General features: G+C 55.5%; 1 protein-coding gene across 10 annotated transcripts in view; it reads right to left on the minus strand.

The window, feature by feature from the left end:
• The window catches only part of RALGPS1 (Ral GEF with PH domain and SH3 binding motif 1), a 269,975-nt gene that overhangs the window by 34,163 nt on the left and 217,904 nt on the right, over positions 1-17,908 (minus strand). For all 10 annotated transcript variants that reach the window (XM_059410787.1, XM_059410788.1, XM_059410790.1 and 7 more), the window contains 3 exons: positions 17,757-17,894; positions 15,417-15,510; positions 10,985-11,052 (listed from right to left, as the gene is read on the minus strand). In XM_059410787.1, the coding sequence (XP_059266770.1) occupies positions 10,985-11,052; positions 15,417-15,510; positions 17,757-17,894 (300 nt within the window). The remainder of the gene's footprint in view (positions 1-10,984; positions 11,053-15,416; positions 15,511-17,756; positions 17,895-17,908) is intronic.

Genomic DNA, 17,908 nt, shown 5'->3' on the forward strand with positions numbered 1-17,908 from the left:
TGTTTATCAGTGGCATGGCCGCGGGATTACACTGACTGAGTCACCCTGGCTCTCACCATGGGTTTAGAAAGTGTTTTGTAAAGGTCAGCTTGCACTGCTCCGGCCCCTGTGGTTTGAACTAGAACTCGACTCCCTGTGCTGTCACAGTAATAATGACGGTGATAATCACGGTCAAGTGTTCCGTGCCCGGGGCCGGGGACCGAGGTGTGGGGTGTGCTGCCCTCCACATCGGGGCTTCTCCCAGCAGCCCTGGCTCATAGGTGGGAAAGGCAGGGCGCATGCAGCAGCCTGTGACGGACTTGAGCCCTGGGGTACACGGCTCTCCCAGTGCGGGCGGGACAGGGAGCGGGGGGGCAGGTCTAGCAGTTTGAAGGTCGGGTGTTACTGAAAACCTGAGGCAGAAAAAACAGTGTCACATTTGAGGTGATCCGATAGAAGCAGGTGGCACTTCCTCCAGGAAGCGTGTGTTGCAAAAGGTCCAACTGCTACACTTGCAGGTTAAGGTGGAGAGGACAAACATCTATTATGCACCAGCTGCATGCCAGGCTTGTCCCAGCACTTCAACATCCTATTTCATCAACTCATAGGCAGCTGGCAATTTTACAGTCGCCATTTTGAAGAGACATCTGAGGCACATGAGGTCACGCGCTGGAGGGGTGCTGGCCTTGTTCCCTCAGCTGGCTGAGCATGCTGGGCTGAGCCTAGAGAGCTGGACCCCCAAAGCTCTTCTGGTAACGTCGGTGGCTGTTCCACTCACTCCTGCTCACTCCTTTCTCCCCTGCATCCAGGTGCTCCCCACATCCTGGCTCTGACTCGCGTGTGCTGCTCTCCCCAGGCCTGTGGATATGCCCTTGGTTTCTTCCGCTAGGCTTCTGATTCTCCCACCAGGACAAGGCCCAGATCCGCCTACCTCTTCCTGCTGCTTTGCACAGCCTTGGGATGCCTGACTGGCCTCAGATGGCCCTCAGCCCAGCCGAGGGGAAGGATGGGAGGCCCAGGCAGAAGAGGCTGGATCTGCCCGGGTCCAGCGTCCAAGCTGATGCTGCTCTGGGTGCCCAGGGTCTCGGCCACTCCCACCCCCTGCATTGTTGACCAATAGCCTGGTCTGACGCTGAAGCAGAAGAATTTCCATTCAGTTGGGATTTCGGGACGGGGGTGGCTTCTCTGCCAGTAAGTGACGCTCTCGACTACTGAAAGGCCTCACGTTCCGGCCCCACTAAGCCTGGGGTGGCCACCACGTGACAGCACCAGAGACACGTGTCTTCTGGGGCCGTTTCTGAGCTGGGCGGCTGGCAAGTTTGTTTCTCCATGTCCCCTGGGGCAAGGGCAGGGGTAAGGGCAGTGATGATGAGCTGGGGTTCTGGCCTTGCTTTGCGGAGTGTGGTCCCTGCTGCCTGGCCCGATATGGCACGAACCGCTGGAAAAACTGACCATGTGGCTTGACTATGTCAGAGGATTGCTCTCTTTTTCCTCAGCATAATTTTTCCATGAATAATCTTTAAAGCTCTTTAAGTGGCTGTTTCTTTAGCAGTTTTATTGGAACATATGAGAACTGACAGTCTCTGTGGGGAACGAGATATCGTGTTGAAAAAAAAAAAATCTGGTTTTCATTACGTTTCTCTCAAGAAAGCAACAGGCTGCCCAACAGACCACTCATTGATTGGAAGAGAAAAGAGCACAGGGCCTTCTAACAACGGCTTTGCGGTGGGCGGGAGTCGGGGTGATGAATGGTCCTAAGAACCCAGGATCCAGAGGCAGACGGACGTGGGCTCCGGTGTTATTGGCCACTTGCAGGCTGAGTGACCTTGGGCAAGTCACCTGGCACCTCTGAGCCTCATTCTACGTCTGCAAAACAGGAAGAGTGGCCCGACCTGGCAGGCTCCCTGTGAAGGGGAAATGATACAGCATCCCTGCCTCCTTCCTGCAGCAAGTGTTTTCTGACCCGGAGCCAGCCCTGAGCCACGTGCTGGTCAGCCACATTGGATTAGGGAGCTCGTGTTCTGCTTTCATGGGGTTTACAGTCAAGTGGGCAAGAAAGACAAGTATGTAGGTCATTACACCCAGGAGGGACACAGGTTTTGACAGGAGGAAAGAAGAAAACAGATATGATAATAGCAGTGACTACACCAATAGGACACACGCCTGGATCGAAAGAAAGGTAACAGGTCCGTTCACAGCGGTCACTACACCAGTGGCATGACGACCATGTCAATGGCGATGGTGGTGATGGTAGCAGCTGACCTTTGCACATCTGTGGGGGCCAGAAACTGTGCTAAAGGCTTCACATGGGTGCAATAACACGGCCTCCCAGGCCTGGTTGTAATCTCGACGCCACCATGTGGGACCTGAGGTTAGAAGGATTAAGGAGCTTGCCTGGGCCAGCAGCTGGTGAGCAGCAGAGCCGTGAGCTGCGCATCCGAGAACACCGGAAGGTCGGAGAGGAGCTGGTGGGTCTGACATCCAGGCTGGCCCAAGCTGCCGCCGTGGCATATGCAGACGCAGCAGGAAAAGAGCAAAGACCCCGAGATGACAGAAAACAGAAGCTACTAGAGAAACTGCAGGGAGCCAGCCTGGCAGAAGAGCTGAGGGCGGTGGCCAGAGTGGCAGGGCCATGGGAGGAGGCTGGAGTTTACTGAGAGGAAGGTGGAGAGATTTTTAGGAGGGGTGGTGATGTGCTCAGATTTGTACCCTACAGAGCACACTCTGGGGCCAGAATGACAGGCCGGGAAGGAGAGATGAGGATGGCAGGGGGGTAGGAGGTGGACCAGCGGGGGCACGGCAGGAGAGGGGCTCAGGACAGCCTCGGTGGAGGCTGCTGCTGTTCACTTAGGAAGCAGGCCTGTGGGGCTGATGGGAAGTTCAGACTGGGACTCATGTCTGGAGGCCGCTGGGTGTGGCGTTCAGGAGACAGATGGCACCAGGGACGGATGCAGGCAGACAGGGGTGTGTGGAGCCCCAGGAGTGGGCAAAATTAGCCAGAGTTGGAAACTCAGCGAGAACTGGGACAGAACCAGTGTCTGTGGGATAAGAAGAAGGGACAGGCTAAAAAGGAACCTGTGTAGATCCAGGGTCAACAGAAAAAATATCTGAGACAAGTGTCATTTTAGATGCAAGAAGAGAATGGCCTTGGGCTTCACTTGTAAGTCTAATGGAAGGCGTTAGAAGCAATGCACTGATTTCCGGGGCAGCAGCCCCAACCTTGGCTGTCACCGCTTCTCCCCCAGAGGCACCTTGTGCAGGCAGCACCCATCTTTGGGGCTGCAACACACTCTCCTTCCCTTGGGTCCGGGTCTCTAGGGGGAGCAAGCTGGAGGGGCCTAGCCTACCACCTGAGTTGGCTGGCCCTCGCCAGGAGCCAGCGCCCTCCTCTGCCCACCCATGTGGACCACAGCAGGCAAGACTGAAACGCTCCAGAAACAACCTTCCACTCAACCAGATGGTTCTCTCGGGAGAAGGGAGAAACGGAAGCAAGAACTGTTGACCTGCCCCCTTTGCCAGTGGTTCGATTAGCGATGGAAGGGCTTCTGTTGAGAGGCAGGCCCCATGCTGCTGGCGCACATGTCCTGAGTTCTCCGAGAGCGCGGTGACCCCCATCCTCGGGGCCAGGCCCTCCATTCCCTCACTCTCTGGCAGCCTGCACTTGCGTTCACAACACCCATGCACTTGTAAATAAGGAACGAGATGCAATTTCCTGTTGACCAGAGTCTCCTACCAGCAGCACCAGCTCAGGGAGGTGGGGGCTGTCCCGGCCCGAGTGCGCCAGGCGCGGGGTTCTGGCTACAGAGGGGCGGGCTCTGCAGAGGAGGACAGGGAGCCTCATTCCCACGGGTTTCCAGCAGCATCCACGTCCCTGCCCTGGGTCGGCACTGCCTGATTGAAGCAGTCTGGCAGACGGCGGCCGCTCACGGGCTACTTTCCAAGTCTTGCACACTGGAAATTAATAGGAGGCAGCTGTGGCAGAGGGGACTCGGAGTCACAAGACTCGAGTTCCAGTCCAGCCTCTGCCTGGGCTGCCGGGAGCTCGGCGTCCAGTGCCTCTCTGCGTTGGAGAAGGGGAGTGGCCATGGCTGGATCCGAGGCGCCCAACGGAGTCATGGGAGCACATGGTGCGCAGGGTGAAGGGAGTTGTGTGTCTCCTGGCTTCTTTACTGTGTGTGCTGCGAGCCCCGTGCCCAAGCGGGGCCCTCCCTGGGGCTGCCCTCCGACACTCGGGCACATGGGGCCCTGCGCACAGAAAGCTCTCTCAGGCCAGGCTTCATGGGCGAGCCTAGAAGGCGGTCACTGTTACATTCACACATATTCTTTGTTTCTCACACATGCAGCTCTCACGGGTCCTCGCCGTGAGCCAAGATCTGGCTCACACATCATTCAGAATGTCCTGCTTCATTTCTTCCTGAAAAACGGCATCCAACCCCCTTCAACAGTGGTGAGGCCCAGAGGCTTTCTCCCTGGAGTCAGAGCGAGCAGCCCCGGGAAGCCACTAGTGCCAAGTGTGGGGCTAGGCCACAGTGGGGCAGAGGAGTGGGACCAAAGTGTGCTGGTGTCTCTGTTCCTCTGCTTGACCCTTGACGCAGCAGGCTACTAAGACGAGAGACGAGGAACAGAGCAGATGTGAACTCCCAGAGTGGAGAGGCAGGCACGGGCTTCTTGGCTCTCCGGCGCCTCCCCCAAGCCCCTTTACCCATTCTGAGCATCGAAAAAAGCTATGCGGGTATGTGTGTGTGTGAGAGTGTGCTATGCAAGGGGGAGTCCCCACCCCCCGCCCATGCGGTGCTCTCTTCTGCTCACTACTCTCCAGTGGAGGGGGAGGACTCCACAGACCACCTGGGAAGCTCGACATATGTCCCTGGCAGCTGGGAGAGCCAGGCGACTCCTAGTGCCTTCCTCAGGCATGGGAGCCCACACGGCCCCAGCCAGAGGACAGCGGTGGCCACACCAGGGTTAGCTGCACTGGCAGGTCTGTCAGGACAAGGCGAGGTGTGGCCTCCCACCGCCCCTGTGAGAAGAGCTGGCCTGGAGGTAAGGGCTTGCAGGAAACCAAGCCGCAAGGAGCCGGCCAGGTGCACAGACTCTGTGAAGGGACTGCCGTGGTCCCAGAACGAGAAGGGCCAAGCACCCCAACCCTGACCATGAGAGATCAGGCCCCAGCCAGGGGCAGTGAAGATTTAATGCCAAATCAGGTTTGGAGTTGTGATTCTTACACAGAACCGGCCTTCTAAGAGCCACGCAGGGACAGTATGTGACTCAAAAGTCTCTCTAGGAAAGGCCTGGATATGCCAGGTTCGGCATCCAAGGCAGCGATGACGGCGCAGACACCGCACCTTCTCTGACTGTACCGCACAGGCACAAAGGGCAATGGAGGCAGAGCCCAAGGTGCTCGGGACCCTCAAGGGCATCCTGCTTGTTCCATGCAGGGGATACAGGTGACCAGTCCAGACCCCGAGGCTCCGCAGCTGGTTCTGCTCCCTCGTCCACCCGCGAGATGAGGGGGTGAGTGCCCCAGGACCTCCTCCTACAGAACAAGGCTCTCGGCCCTCGCCGCACAGGGTAGATGTGAGGGTCCCGAGTAAACACACATGGAATGCTTCCAACAGTGCCTGGCAGCGAGTACGAGCTCAAAGGGTCCCAGCCACTGCCACTGCCGCTGCCACCACCATCTCCATCACCTCTGAGCCTCTGTTTCCCCAGCATGAACCAGCACGAACCAGCTGGTGTGGTGGTTTAACACACGCCTGCAAATTCTCCACACTGCCCACGTTGAGTGGTCAGGTCTGCGTCCCCTCTCCTTGGACCTGGGTGAGCCTGTGTGACTGACCTGACCAACAGACCATGGCAAAAGCAAGGCCACGTGACTTCTCGGGTTGGGGGGGGGGGCGTCACACAGATGCTAGACGCAACTTCGACCCTGTTCTTGGGACACTTGCTCTGGGGGAACACTGCCACGTAGGAGCTGGGGACTCAGGCTGTCACATGGTAAGGAAACCGAGGCCATGTGGGAGCCACACGTACGTGCGATCTACTCCAGCTGTGGCCCTGCCAATGGCCAGCACCACACGCATCCAGAGGATTCCAGCCCCTAGCCACTGAGACCCTCTCAATCTTCAAGTCCTTCTGACTGAGGCCCCAGATACTGTGAAGCAGAGACAAGCCATCCTGGCTGTGTCCTGTTCTATTTGCTGAGCCACAGAGCCTGTGCCTGTAATGAAAATGGTGGTTCTGGGCCACTAGGTTCTGTAGTGTCTGGCCATCAGCGGGGGTACTCAGATCAGCTGGTGAGTGGTGAGTCGGACTTGAGGGCAGGGCCCTCCGGGACCCTGTCCCCTGCTCTGTCGGCTGTGTCATGCTGTCCCTCCATGAGGATAGCACCAGAGTCTGCCCCATGCGGGCCATGAGCCAGCAGTCCCAGGAAGTAAGACCATGTGAAGTATTTAGTCCTACGGCCGTGTCACTGACAAGAAAACCGAGGCTCGGAGGGAGTAAGCTGATGGCCCCAGGCCCCACATCTAAAAAGTGCTGGAGCCATGCCATGAACTCAGGTCTGCCTGACTCCGAAGCAGGGCTTTTCCCCAAAAGGCAGTAAGACCAGAAACGCACAGAAGCATGTGGAGAGCAGGTCCAAAGGTACGAGCGCAGAAACCCGAGGCCCGTGCTGAGATTTTCCATGGCCTTGCTCTGCTGCCAAGGACTTTGAGAGAAAACCTGTCAGCTGGTTCAGCCACGCAGAGGCGGGCTAACAGAATCTGGAAATGTCTTCATCGGTTCCAAGGCACACACAAACATGACTTGCCCTCTCTGGGGGTCAACGTTCTTTATGATTTTTACTCTCCAGGAAAATATTAGTTCATTTATATAAACGAAACATTACATATGGGGGGGGGGGTTTGAAAACGTGGCATTCCTGGCTCTCTTGCCTCCACAGCCCAGAAACTGAGAAGGTCTCTCCATTTCCGTTCTCACAGACTATTTGTTGGTGCAGAGCTGCCGGCGAGGTCACTCCCTAGGGTGGAGAGTGGGCAGCTCTCTGTGGGGCACAGGGGCTCTCACAGACACGAAGGGCACAGCCTCAGCCTGGGACCACATTGACATTAACCAAGGCCTCTGAGAGACTCAAGTCCCAGCTGCTCTCAGGGCTGGGTCAGCAGGTCTCAGCGCCTGAGGCAGGCGAGCTGGTGAGAGAAGTGGGCACAGCCGCATGGAAGGGTCAAGGAGCCCACCGACCATCGTGGTCATGCTCACACTGGCCTTCTCTGGCTCCTTCCTGTGCCATGCCTCCCGGCCCCCTCATGGCTTTTGCTGCCTGTCTCCCTGCTGAAGCCTAAGCTCCGTGTGGGCAGGTCTCTCTCTGCCTTGTTCCCTGGGTAGCCGGCTCATGGTGAGGGCCTGTCACAGCAGGCCCCGGATGTCCTGAGTGCATGAACCCATGAAGGCATCTCGGGTCCTCTCGTTGGCAGGTGTGGGGGTGGGTGTCTGACTGCTGGAAAGAGAGCCTGGAGCTGTAGCTTAAACCCCCATCCCGAGGAGCGGAGGGAGGCTGCGTTCCTCCCATTCCTGGGACTGCAAGAGGCACATTCCTGTCCCTGGGCCCGGCCGGGCTCCTGCCACGCAGCCCGGTCTGATTGCCAGATGGGGGAAGGCCTCCCGGGAGCTGCCCCTCTGGTCCCGCCCTCCGCAGGACCCCTCAGCTGCCCCAGGCTGCAGCAGTGCCTGCCTCTCTGTCCTTGGAGACGCTTCGAGGCTGCGGGTGGGAAGCCAGGACCACTGAGCACGTCGGAAGCCTTCCAGACACTCCCGGGCCCTCTGGTGATCAATGAAAACCTTAACATTCTGCTTCCAGGGCGGGAGCCAGGGCTTTGGAAAGCTGGTGGAAAACACTCCTGTGAGCTGGGCTCACACCACGGTGTGAAAAGTGCCGCCTCAGCACTTCCGCGGGAGTGTGGAGTCAGCAGTCCGCAGCCCTGGAGCTGCCTCCCAGAGCCCAGTGCCTGAAGGCTTGGGCCGGGGGCTCAGAGGCCCGGCTGGTGCGGCTACTTCCCCAGGGCCCCTATGTGCCAGGCCCTGGGGATGCTGGACGGGGTCCTTACACTGGGGGGAAGGCAGACGGGGGGCAAATGTGCACAGGTAACACTCCGATCCCCACGGGGAAGTGCTGCCCAGAAAGACCAGCTCCACAAGTGTGTACAACGCTGGGTTGGCAGAGTTTCTGTAAAAAGCCAGATGGTGAATATTTTAGGGTTTGGAGGCCATAGGGTCTTTGTCCCAACCACTCAACTGTGCCACTGTCACAGAAAGCAGACACAGACAATATGTCAACGGATGGGTGTGGCATGCTCCAACATGAAAACAGGGGTGGGCTGGGTGTGGGCCCGAGTTTGCCAACCCTGGTGTAGCGGGGGCCTGACCCGGGCGGGGACGAGGCAGGGGGGTCTGGCGGCAGGAAAAGCACCTGAGGCGGTGACGTTTCACGAACAGCTGAAGGCTGATTCAGTGACGGAGGCACAGTCAACACTGACGCCAATGATAGCATCCTAGCAAAGACACACTCGGTGAGAGGCTGTGTGTGTCCACACTGGGCTGTCTCACACACGGGGTCTGAACAAATTGCCACAACAACCGTGGGAGGAAAGCATTATGAGGCGCACTTTACAGATGGAGAAATTGAGGCCTGGTGGGTACATCGACTGTTCTGTTTGCTCCCTCGATTGCCGAGTCCCCCTCAGCTCAGCAATCACAGAGTTGGTGACACTTTCTCTCTTCCAGGTCCCTCAGCCGAGGGGGCCGGCGCCTCACTGTGCTTTACCCATTTCAGCTTCATTAAAGTCTCTTGGTGTGAGCTGGGGCAAGTGTGGGGCAGGAATTCTCTTCGCTGCCTGGATTCTGACCGAGGCCGGCAGAACTTGCTGGGTTCTGACCTCCCACAGCTAATAAATGGCCGAGCCGATGGAGCGGACAGTGGCTAAAACAGGAAAGTCTGGCAGACCCTGAGGAGGCTGGGCCAGGCGCGGGGTCCTGGCTGCCAGGCCCCGTTTCCATCCTAGGCAGGGGTCAAAAGTCATACAGCTCCTCCTTTCCTGCCCAGGGCTCAGTGAGGGGGTCAGTTCCTGAGGCCCCCCAACGAGCAGAGTTAGTATTCCGAGCCTGGCTGCTGGTCCACAGGCTCCGGCCTAGCAGGAGGAACAGGTGGTGCTCAGTGCAGAGCTGGCCTGGGGGCAGTGGGGGGCCCTGGTCCCTTCCTCAGGAAGGAGGGAGTGAGGCAGGTGCTGGTCAGGTGAAGGGACCTTCGGGGTCAGACAGATGCCTAGAGGGAAGGGGAGGCCTCTGCTGCCATCTGGCCTGGTAACAAGCAGCCCACAGGCTTGCCGAATGGCTGAGACTCGGGAGGCAAGGCCGGCAGAGGAGCGGGCCCGGGCCCAAGCCGCAGGCGGCGTGCAGGGCAGCGGGGAGCAGGAGGCTCTCTGGGGCGCCACCATGAGGCTCCAGCAATCAGACCCCGCTTGCGCTCCAGGCCAGTACGTGCCAAAGGCCCACGCGGAGCCTCAGCCCAGTCCTTCCTTCCTTTCACCCATTCGCCCATGAACCCTGGGAGGCCCAAGTGTCCATTGAGCACAAGCCTCCAGCACGAATGCTGGAAGCTCATCCGCTGGGATGGGTCTTTGGGAGCTAAGTAAGGCCCAGTGACGAGAAAAAGAGAATAATGACAAATGGGCGTGTCATAATGAAACAAAGAGCTGGAATAAAGTCTCTCGGAGTTTAGAACGATGAGTAAGAGCCAACCATGGAAACAGGAGGGAAAGGCATTCAAGGCATGTGCAAGGGGCCTGGCTGAGGAACTTTCCAGAGGCCCTGCTTCTCTCAGGCAGAGAAGAGGCTCAAGTTTGGCCTGTGGATGGGGAGAGTCGCTAGAGAGAGGCAGAGCTGGCCCCGAAAGCGAAGGCTAAGCCCTTCGCTCTGCCGTCTCTCTTCTTGCACTGTGCTGGCCCCTCAGGGCCTTGCTGCCCATCTCCCTGCTAAAGCCTAAGCTCCCCATGGCAGGTCTCTGCCTCGTTCCCCTGGGTCCCTGGCTCACTGTAAGTGCCTGGCTCAGAGCAGCGCCCCCCATCCCTCCCTGCTCAGCGGCTCCTGCGTGCAGGGAGAGGGAAGTGGGAACTCCCGGCGCGGCAGGGGCAGAGGTAACAGAAGCCCACAGCAGGAAGGGGCACTAGGAGATGCATCCTCTGGCACCGTCCAGAAGGTAGAAGAAAGTGTGACTGTGGGGACTTCTTGGCACGTGGGGAAGGCCAGAGACTCAGCTTATCCCACTAAGGCACATTAGCCAGGTAAGGCGGCAGAGGCCTCTTACTCAAACTAATTTGACTCAAGGGCAGAAAGCTTTTGATCGGAGCATACTCTGCTCCAGAATTTTGGCATCATCTGCTAAAGAAAGTCCTGAATAGTTAGTGTTTGCTACCATTCCTTCTCTGACCCTCAGCAGCTACTTTAGAATCCTGCTGCTACAACCTACATCCCTCTGATGGGTACCCTGTCCCCAGCCCCCTTAATCACTAGGGACACTCTGTGTGTCCCAAATGTGTGAGTAAAGCTGAAGCTCCAGGTGGGTGAGCCGTCCGTGTCCAGAGGCACCATGTCCCCAGGCATCCCGTGCCTCTCCCCTCCAGGTCGCATCAACCTGAGCCCAGGCAGCAGGACCAATGCTAAGGGCCCAAGGGACTTGGAGAAGTTTTCTCTGCCCTGTGCATGTTCCCAGCCTGGGGTTCTGACCTGGCCTCTCCTGGGGCTGTTGGGTCCCAGGCTCTTTGAGGGAACCCCAGCCCAGAGGTGACCTAGAGGGGCCCCGTGGATTAGGAGCCTGGAAGGTTGGTGCATAAGGGCTGCTAGGTCCATGGAGTCTGGCAACTTGCCACTCAACTGTGCCCTTGATGCCACGGTCAGGGCCAGCCCCGGCCTGGGCCATGAGTGGGTGTGTCCCCACTTGAGGTGGCTACAGTACCTGCGAGATCTTCCTTGGAAGAGACCAGTCTCGGAGAGCTGCTTCCGGGTTCAATTCGGAGTGACAGTCTGGAAACAAAGATATTCATGCAATCAGAGGGGCTCCAGTGTATCAGAGGGGACTGATCACATGTGTGTCTGGAGTCAGGAGACAGAACTGCTGCTAAGAGCTAGAGCCTCGGAGCCCAGGAGCGCTTTGGGGTCTGTTCTAGATCTCAAGACAAGCCTGGGGACTCGGTACATTTATTGTCCCCACCTACCAGATGAGGAAACAGTAGCAAGGTTAAATAGCTCCCCAAATTCACGGGCTAGCAAGTAGCAGGGCACATAATCCAACCCAGGACTGTCTGACCTGAAATCAGGGTTTACAATCATTACAGTGCCCCCCCGCCTCAGATGCCACAGAGAGACAAGACCATGGACTCGTTAGGAGGACTGGCACCTCAGTATTAATATTATTATTATTATTATTTTAAGCACTGATTAAGAACCTCTGGATGAAAATGGTGGAGTGAAGTCAGATGGCAGACTCCCCTTCTCCCAACAAATCATAAAGCCTTAGGAGTAGAACTTACCAGCTGCAACTCAATAAGAAAAGGGGCTGAACTGAAGCCATGAACTTCAGAAACTTGCAGCCAAGGAGAGAAAAAGAGGATTGTGGAGTCTGACCAAAAGGTGTGACAGCAGGGCTCCTGCCCTCTGCAGTGTCTTGGTACGTCTGAGCAGGCGTCCCTACCTCTCCCTCTTCAGACTGGCACCAGATGTTGGCAAGAAACGTATGAAAGGAACAGACAACATGGTGGATACTCTGGCAGAAATGAAGGTTCCACTGAGGGGGTGATTTGAAACCCAAAGGTGCCCCTTTCTCGAATGGGATACAGCCTCCAACGAGGTCGGGGAGACCCTGATACGGGCCTTTTAATAGAGTGCCCATATCTAAAACACACCGCCTGCTCCCTGCCTCCTTGGAGCCTGAGCCCTGTGTTCCCCCAGGCTAGAGAAGAAGGGAGAGACAAAGCACCCTAACCTCACAGCATGGCAGGAGGAAAAGCCAGCCCACCTCACACATATGGAAGCAGGGTCAGATGTCACCTCCCTGCAATGGAGCCATGGAATATCCAGACGGAGCTTCTCAAATGGGAGCAAGACAAAAAGAAATGGTACGGCAACCTAGCAAACATCCTCTCACACAAAGACGGAAAGAGAAAGGAATCGAGCAGTGCCTAGGTTACTCAGCCCAGGAGGCAGCCCCAAGGGACACAAGGAAATCTCCCCAAGTGTGAACCCCCATGGATTGAAAAAGCAAGACCTGAAAAATGAGATGATGACACAAAGGAGTAAGATGGAAAGGGAGACTGGGGTCCTAGGGGACCAATCAAGGATCAGATGAGTATCTAAGAAAAGACAGATGGTCCCAGTGTCTGTGAGGAAAAGACAGAGACTACAGCCACTAGGAAGAAGCTAGGGGACATGGGAGGTATACCGGTCCCAACATATGGCTGCCTAGAATCCGTGAAAGAGGAAAGCCAAGAAATGGTACAGAGGAAGTCAAAGATCACCCAAAGAATCCCTCCAAAATGAAGAAAGGGCATGCCAGGTTCCAGGGAAATCTGGTACAGAACACTCCACTCTGAACCATTCCTCTTGTTGTGCCTTTGAACTTCAAGGCATCCTTTACCCACCAGGCAGATAAAGCAAGTCATGGACAAGAGGAAAGATCAGACTGGCTCAGACTTCCTTACACCAGCAGCCAGTGTCGGAAGGCGACGGGAGCCGGGCCTCCAAGTGCAAGTGCTGGGGGAGAGGCACAGAGGCGTGCGGGTCTGTGAGGCGAGGCCCCGTCACATGTGGATGTTTTCACGAGGGACATCAGAGCATGCAGGACTTGTGAAAACCTGCCTCACGGGGAAATCCAGCTAAGTAAGGGAGTCGTTAAACTAAAGACTCCAGGAATGGAAAAGCTGTGGAGGAACACAGGTGGTAAGAATTGAATCTGTTTAAAAACACTAAACCAGTAGGAATTATGGTTCCCGAACATAATGTGTATGTTATGACTTGGACTGTGCAGTAATAATAACACGACTAACAGAAGACTGGAAGATGGTGAAGGGGAGGTGAACGAGAGGGAAATGGCTGACGTTCTCACCTTTCACAACCGGCCAACGGACCCTGCGCACAGTGAGGACCCGGTTAAAACAGGACTCACCGGCTCAGACCTCTTCGTGTTTTTCCCGACCGCTCTTAGTAATCTTAGAAGACTCCTTTAGGAATATATATCTCTTGTGCTGAAGAAATATTTATTTGAGGAGCAGCTAATTCTTTATATTTTATTTCCTTTTCTTTTTCTGGTTAAATTAAAATACTTTCAATTAAAAATAGCAAGTGTTGCATGATCCAATTTTAATTAGTTCTATCATTCCATCCGACCATCTGTCCATCCTTCTCTGTGTCTCTATGCACTTCCTATGCATTAAAAATGTCCCAAATTATGTTGACTTAATGCTAAAGGTCATGCTTTCTAAGTGGTAGGAATTTGGGTAATTTTTCTTGACTAAGATAAAATGGACAAAGAGTAGAGAAAAAGCAGCACTGTTTGGGCCCCATGTGGCACAGGGGCTCCCAAGCAGATGTGGGCAGGTGTCAGAAATGCTCCATCATCAGGTGATAATGAAGCCACCTCGTCCTTCTGGGTGGGGAACAAGGCTCAGGACATGAGTTGGGCCACAGAGCATGGGTTCCTCAAGCAGAATCACAAGCCCTGCATGTCCTGTGTCGCTCAGAGCTGGGGCCTCCCTGGGGAGGGACCCCGTCCATGGTCGGGCCCCTGCCAGGGGAGAGTGTGGGCTTCTTCCCTTGGTTTGCCCACTTGGACCGCAACAAAGGGCCTTTGTGAAATCCAGGCTGACTGGTTAGCAGTAAGCACAGGGGGTGTTCAATGCCCTTCAGGATGGAAGGAGTAATTATTACAATCTACAGCTTGTCCAAGGATTATCTCATGGTCAGAAGTATTTATAGACTATTTTTCTCCTTAAAGGATATTAGTGTTAATGAAAAACTGCTGTCTCTTTAATTGTACTACAGGCACATGAATGGAAAATATGATCCCAGAACCTAAGAGGGAATAATTTCACACTCTGGGGTACTCTTTTCAGGAACAGCAAATGCTTTGTAAGTAAAATGAGCTTAATTTGTGGCAAACATAATTTCAGTGGTAATCTCTGGCCTTTGTCTGTTGTTGTTATTGTTATGCAATAGATCACAATTTCATATGATACCCTGCTCTAACTAAATATTATACAATAACAACTAAAGACATTATGTCTATGCTCCCAGAGACAGCTAATTATTAGAACCACCCAGGGAACTTTGAAAAATGCCCAGGCTCCACCATGAAGATATAGATAGTTATAAAGCTTTGCAGGTGACTCTGATTCACCGCGAGGGCAGAGAACTACGACTGCAGACATGGCCAGATGTGGAGCACATCAGGAGTGACTGGGGGTGTCACTTGTGGCCACAGTTCCCTACAATTTTCAGTGTTTTGACGAAGACCAAGTAATCAAACTGATCAAATTTTCGATACAAAGCTGGAAGAGATAAAACATATATATAATTGGATAATGGGACTCAAAGGAACACGGCCCCCAGAAGCAGCCAGTAAGACGAGATTTGAAAGAATACACATAAAGGTGACATTTAGGGGGAAATGATCAGTTACAAGATGGCTGAGAGCTGCTTCGATAGCAGGTCATACGAAAAGTACTGAGACTCTTAGCTGGCCTCAAGCTCAAAATGAGCCAAGAGGATGTCCGAGCAATGTGACAGACAGAGTTGATCTGAAAAATCTTCCTTTTCCCTCTAAACACATGGAAATACTGGGTAAATTCCCGGCTGCCACAAATGAAGAACCAGCCGAGAGCCAGAGCGGAGTCAGGGGAAGATGAGGACAAAGGGCCCACAGGGGTCTTCGTGGGAACGAAGTCAACTCCAAAGGGCTGCGTGGGATGCCGATGAGGCCCCAGCCAGGGCCGGATGGCGACAGTCCTGCAGAACGCCGGGGCCACAGGGAGCTGCCTCACCCCCGAAACAGGCTCCCGGAGAGCTGTCAGCCTGCAGCGTGGCTAGAGAGCTGCCCTTCCTTCCTCTCAGCGCTATGAGCAGCAGTGGAGGGGGAGTCACTTGTGAGGACCCGGGCACAAAGCCTGCATCACCCGCAGCCGTGGAGTCTACGTTCGTGCTACCCATGCAACGTGGGAAAGCCAGGCCGAGAAGCAGACAGAGCAATTTCCTCAGATCTTTGGGGCCTGGGAGGCTGGGGCCTGGGCGGCTGGGGCCTGGGCGGCTGGGGCTGCAGTGCTCGTGCGTGCTGGGTCACCTGCCCTGCAGGCAGCCGCTCACGGGTCCCAAGGGGCCATGCAAGGTTGGCCACTCACTTGTAGTTGTCGTCTTCCACAAACTTCTGGAGCTCCTCGATGTAGCGCACGGACTTCAGGTACTTCTGCACGTGGGGCAGGGTGGTGAGGTGATCTGCAGGACATGACAGAACCCACGGTGTCAGTCTCTCCCCAGCCCGCAGGGCAAGTGTAGGAATCGCTGGTGCACGCTGCCCCCTCCCCGCCCCTACATACCCCGAAGTCACCACTGGTCCTTGGCTGGGAGACAAAGGCCTCTAGCACAGACCGGAGCCGGGTGTCTGTCCCCTAACACAGGTATGCCCTGGGGCAGCTGGGAAGCCTCCCAACCCCCTGTATGACAAGAACACGAGATGAACCAACAAACCCCAACAGCCCGGGGCAGAGGTCCGACCCTGGTCCTAGCACAGCTTGCGAGTCTGGCCCACGGGCTGGAGCTGCTCCCTCCTGGGGCCTAGATGCCTGGGCACCTGTTCTGTGCCAAGCTAGGTACCAGGTGGTTTCCAGAAGGCATCTGCTTTAACTGTCACATTTGCCTCATTTGGGGGAAATACTGTGCCCGTTGCACAGAGAAAGAAACTATGGCAACCGCGGCAACTGGCAAAGATCAGATCATCGAGATGTGGCCGAGCCAGGTTTCGACCCTGTCACCGGACACCTCTGCCATGTCGCAATCCCCCTTTTTCCCAGGTGCCCTCCGCAGCCCATCACGGTCACCGCACTCCAAGGGGTTCGAACATCCTCCAGGGCCCTCTCTACCATTCCTCCAGGGGTGGACAGAACAGGTTGAGGGAAGAGGTGGAGGCTGTGAAGGAGGAGAAAGGGGGTGGGGAGGGCCCCCACTCTTGGGGACGGGCGTCCAGCTGCTGTGAGGAGCCCCTGATGGCTCTGCAAGGTTTGGAACAGGTCGTTCTGCTTCTCTAGAGCCTCAGTGCTCTTGTGTTGGGGCTGATGACACCTGCTTCACGAAGTTGATGACGTCTGAGAAGGTGCAGGTCAATGAGGGTGACAGTCGTACAAGGAGTCCCTGAGCTCTAGTGTAATGTGGGAATGTGCTGAGGGCTCTGCACGCCTTATGTCCCTGCTCTGCCGATGAGAAAACCTCGCACTTAGAGAGAAGGGAGTGACTTTTCAGGAGGCAAAGCTGAGATTTGGGCCCGAGTCTGTGACCCCAAAGCTGTGTGTGTAACCGGCCTGCAGGCCGGCGGGGCAGCCGGTGCTGATGCACTTGCGAACGGAGAGAGCCTGCGCAGGGGAGGACTGTACGGGAAGTCTGGACCACTCGCTGCTCCTCCAGCCAGGACAGCTGATCTGGAAGTGCCTGTGGAGGGGTTTGGACGGGAGCTTTTCTTTAGCAAGCCCGCCCCGCAGAACCCCCCCCCGGCTTCCCTGTGGCCTTCCAAATGGAGGCTGTTAGTTTTCTCCTGCCCTGTGTACTGTAGGTGGGGTTGGTTTCCTTCCTGTCCCCCTTGGCTGCTTCCAAACTTTTATCCCTCCACCCGCTTATGAAAACCCTGCCCCGCTAAGGCACAATCCTGCAGCTCTACCGCCCAACATCCCTCTTCACGGCTGACTCCTCCCGACTGGCACCCTGGTCATTCTTGCCCCTTCCTGGGGGACTTGGACACCTGACTCACACCCCACAGTCCACTGTCATCCTGGGTGTAATCCACATCCGCATGGACGGCCCATCTAGCGTAGCGTTCTGGCTTCTCTGTTCCTCTACTTCATCTCTGACAACTGGTCACACTTTGGATCCGGTCATGTATAGCAGAGCGTGGCCACTTTGTACCAAGTCGTTTCCCTTTTTCTGCTAGGCCCACAGCTGGATTATATTTCCTAGCCCTGCCCCGCCCCAGCAGAACTGATGAGCACCATGTACAAATCTGGTCCATAAACCCTACTCTTGTGTGATTCTTTCTCCTGCATCTGCCAGTCGGATGCAGAGTCCACTGAGGACCCAGAGGCCACGGGACATGGTGGAACCACAACACAGAGGGACCCAGGTCTCTGAATCCTCTCGGAGGAGAGATGCCCAGAGGCTACCCACAAAGCTCTTCATGGATGAATGACCTGGGAGCCAGAAAGACCTGGGCCCCACCACTACCCAGATGATCTCAGACAAGCAAATGAACTATTTTGAGCCTCAGTCTCTTTGTCTGTAACAGAGAGATGGGAACAACTAGTTTTTACAATCTTTGAGGATTAAGCCTGTGGGAAAAAGGTCCAGCACATGTTAGATGCTCAAGATACTAAGATGAAGAGCTTTGTAGAGCTTTCTAGAGCTTTCTCACTGATCAGGTGCTGAATCCAAATTTCAGTGATGTAAGATTTTACAATTCCAGCAAGCAGGGTACTAACCGTAGCTGCAGGAAACTTGTAAATCAGCGATTATTCGGAGAATATTGTTCATCTGATTGGATCTTTGTTCGTTTTCCATGATGCTGCCTGAGGCAGGATATGCAGAATCAATGTAGATTAAATCCAGAAGATAGATCCCTGAAATTAAAGAA

The sequence above is a fragment of the Mustela nigripes genome, chromosome 9, assembly GCF_022355385.1.
Source record: "Mustela nigripes isolate SB6536 chromosome 9, MUSNIG.SB6536, whole genome shotgun sequence".
NCBI classification, from domain to species: domain Eukaryota; kingdom Metazoa; phylum Chordata; class Mammalia; order Carnivora; family Mustelidae; genus Mustela; species Mustela nigripes.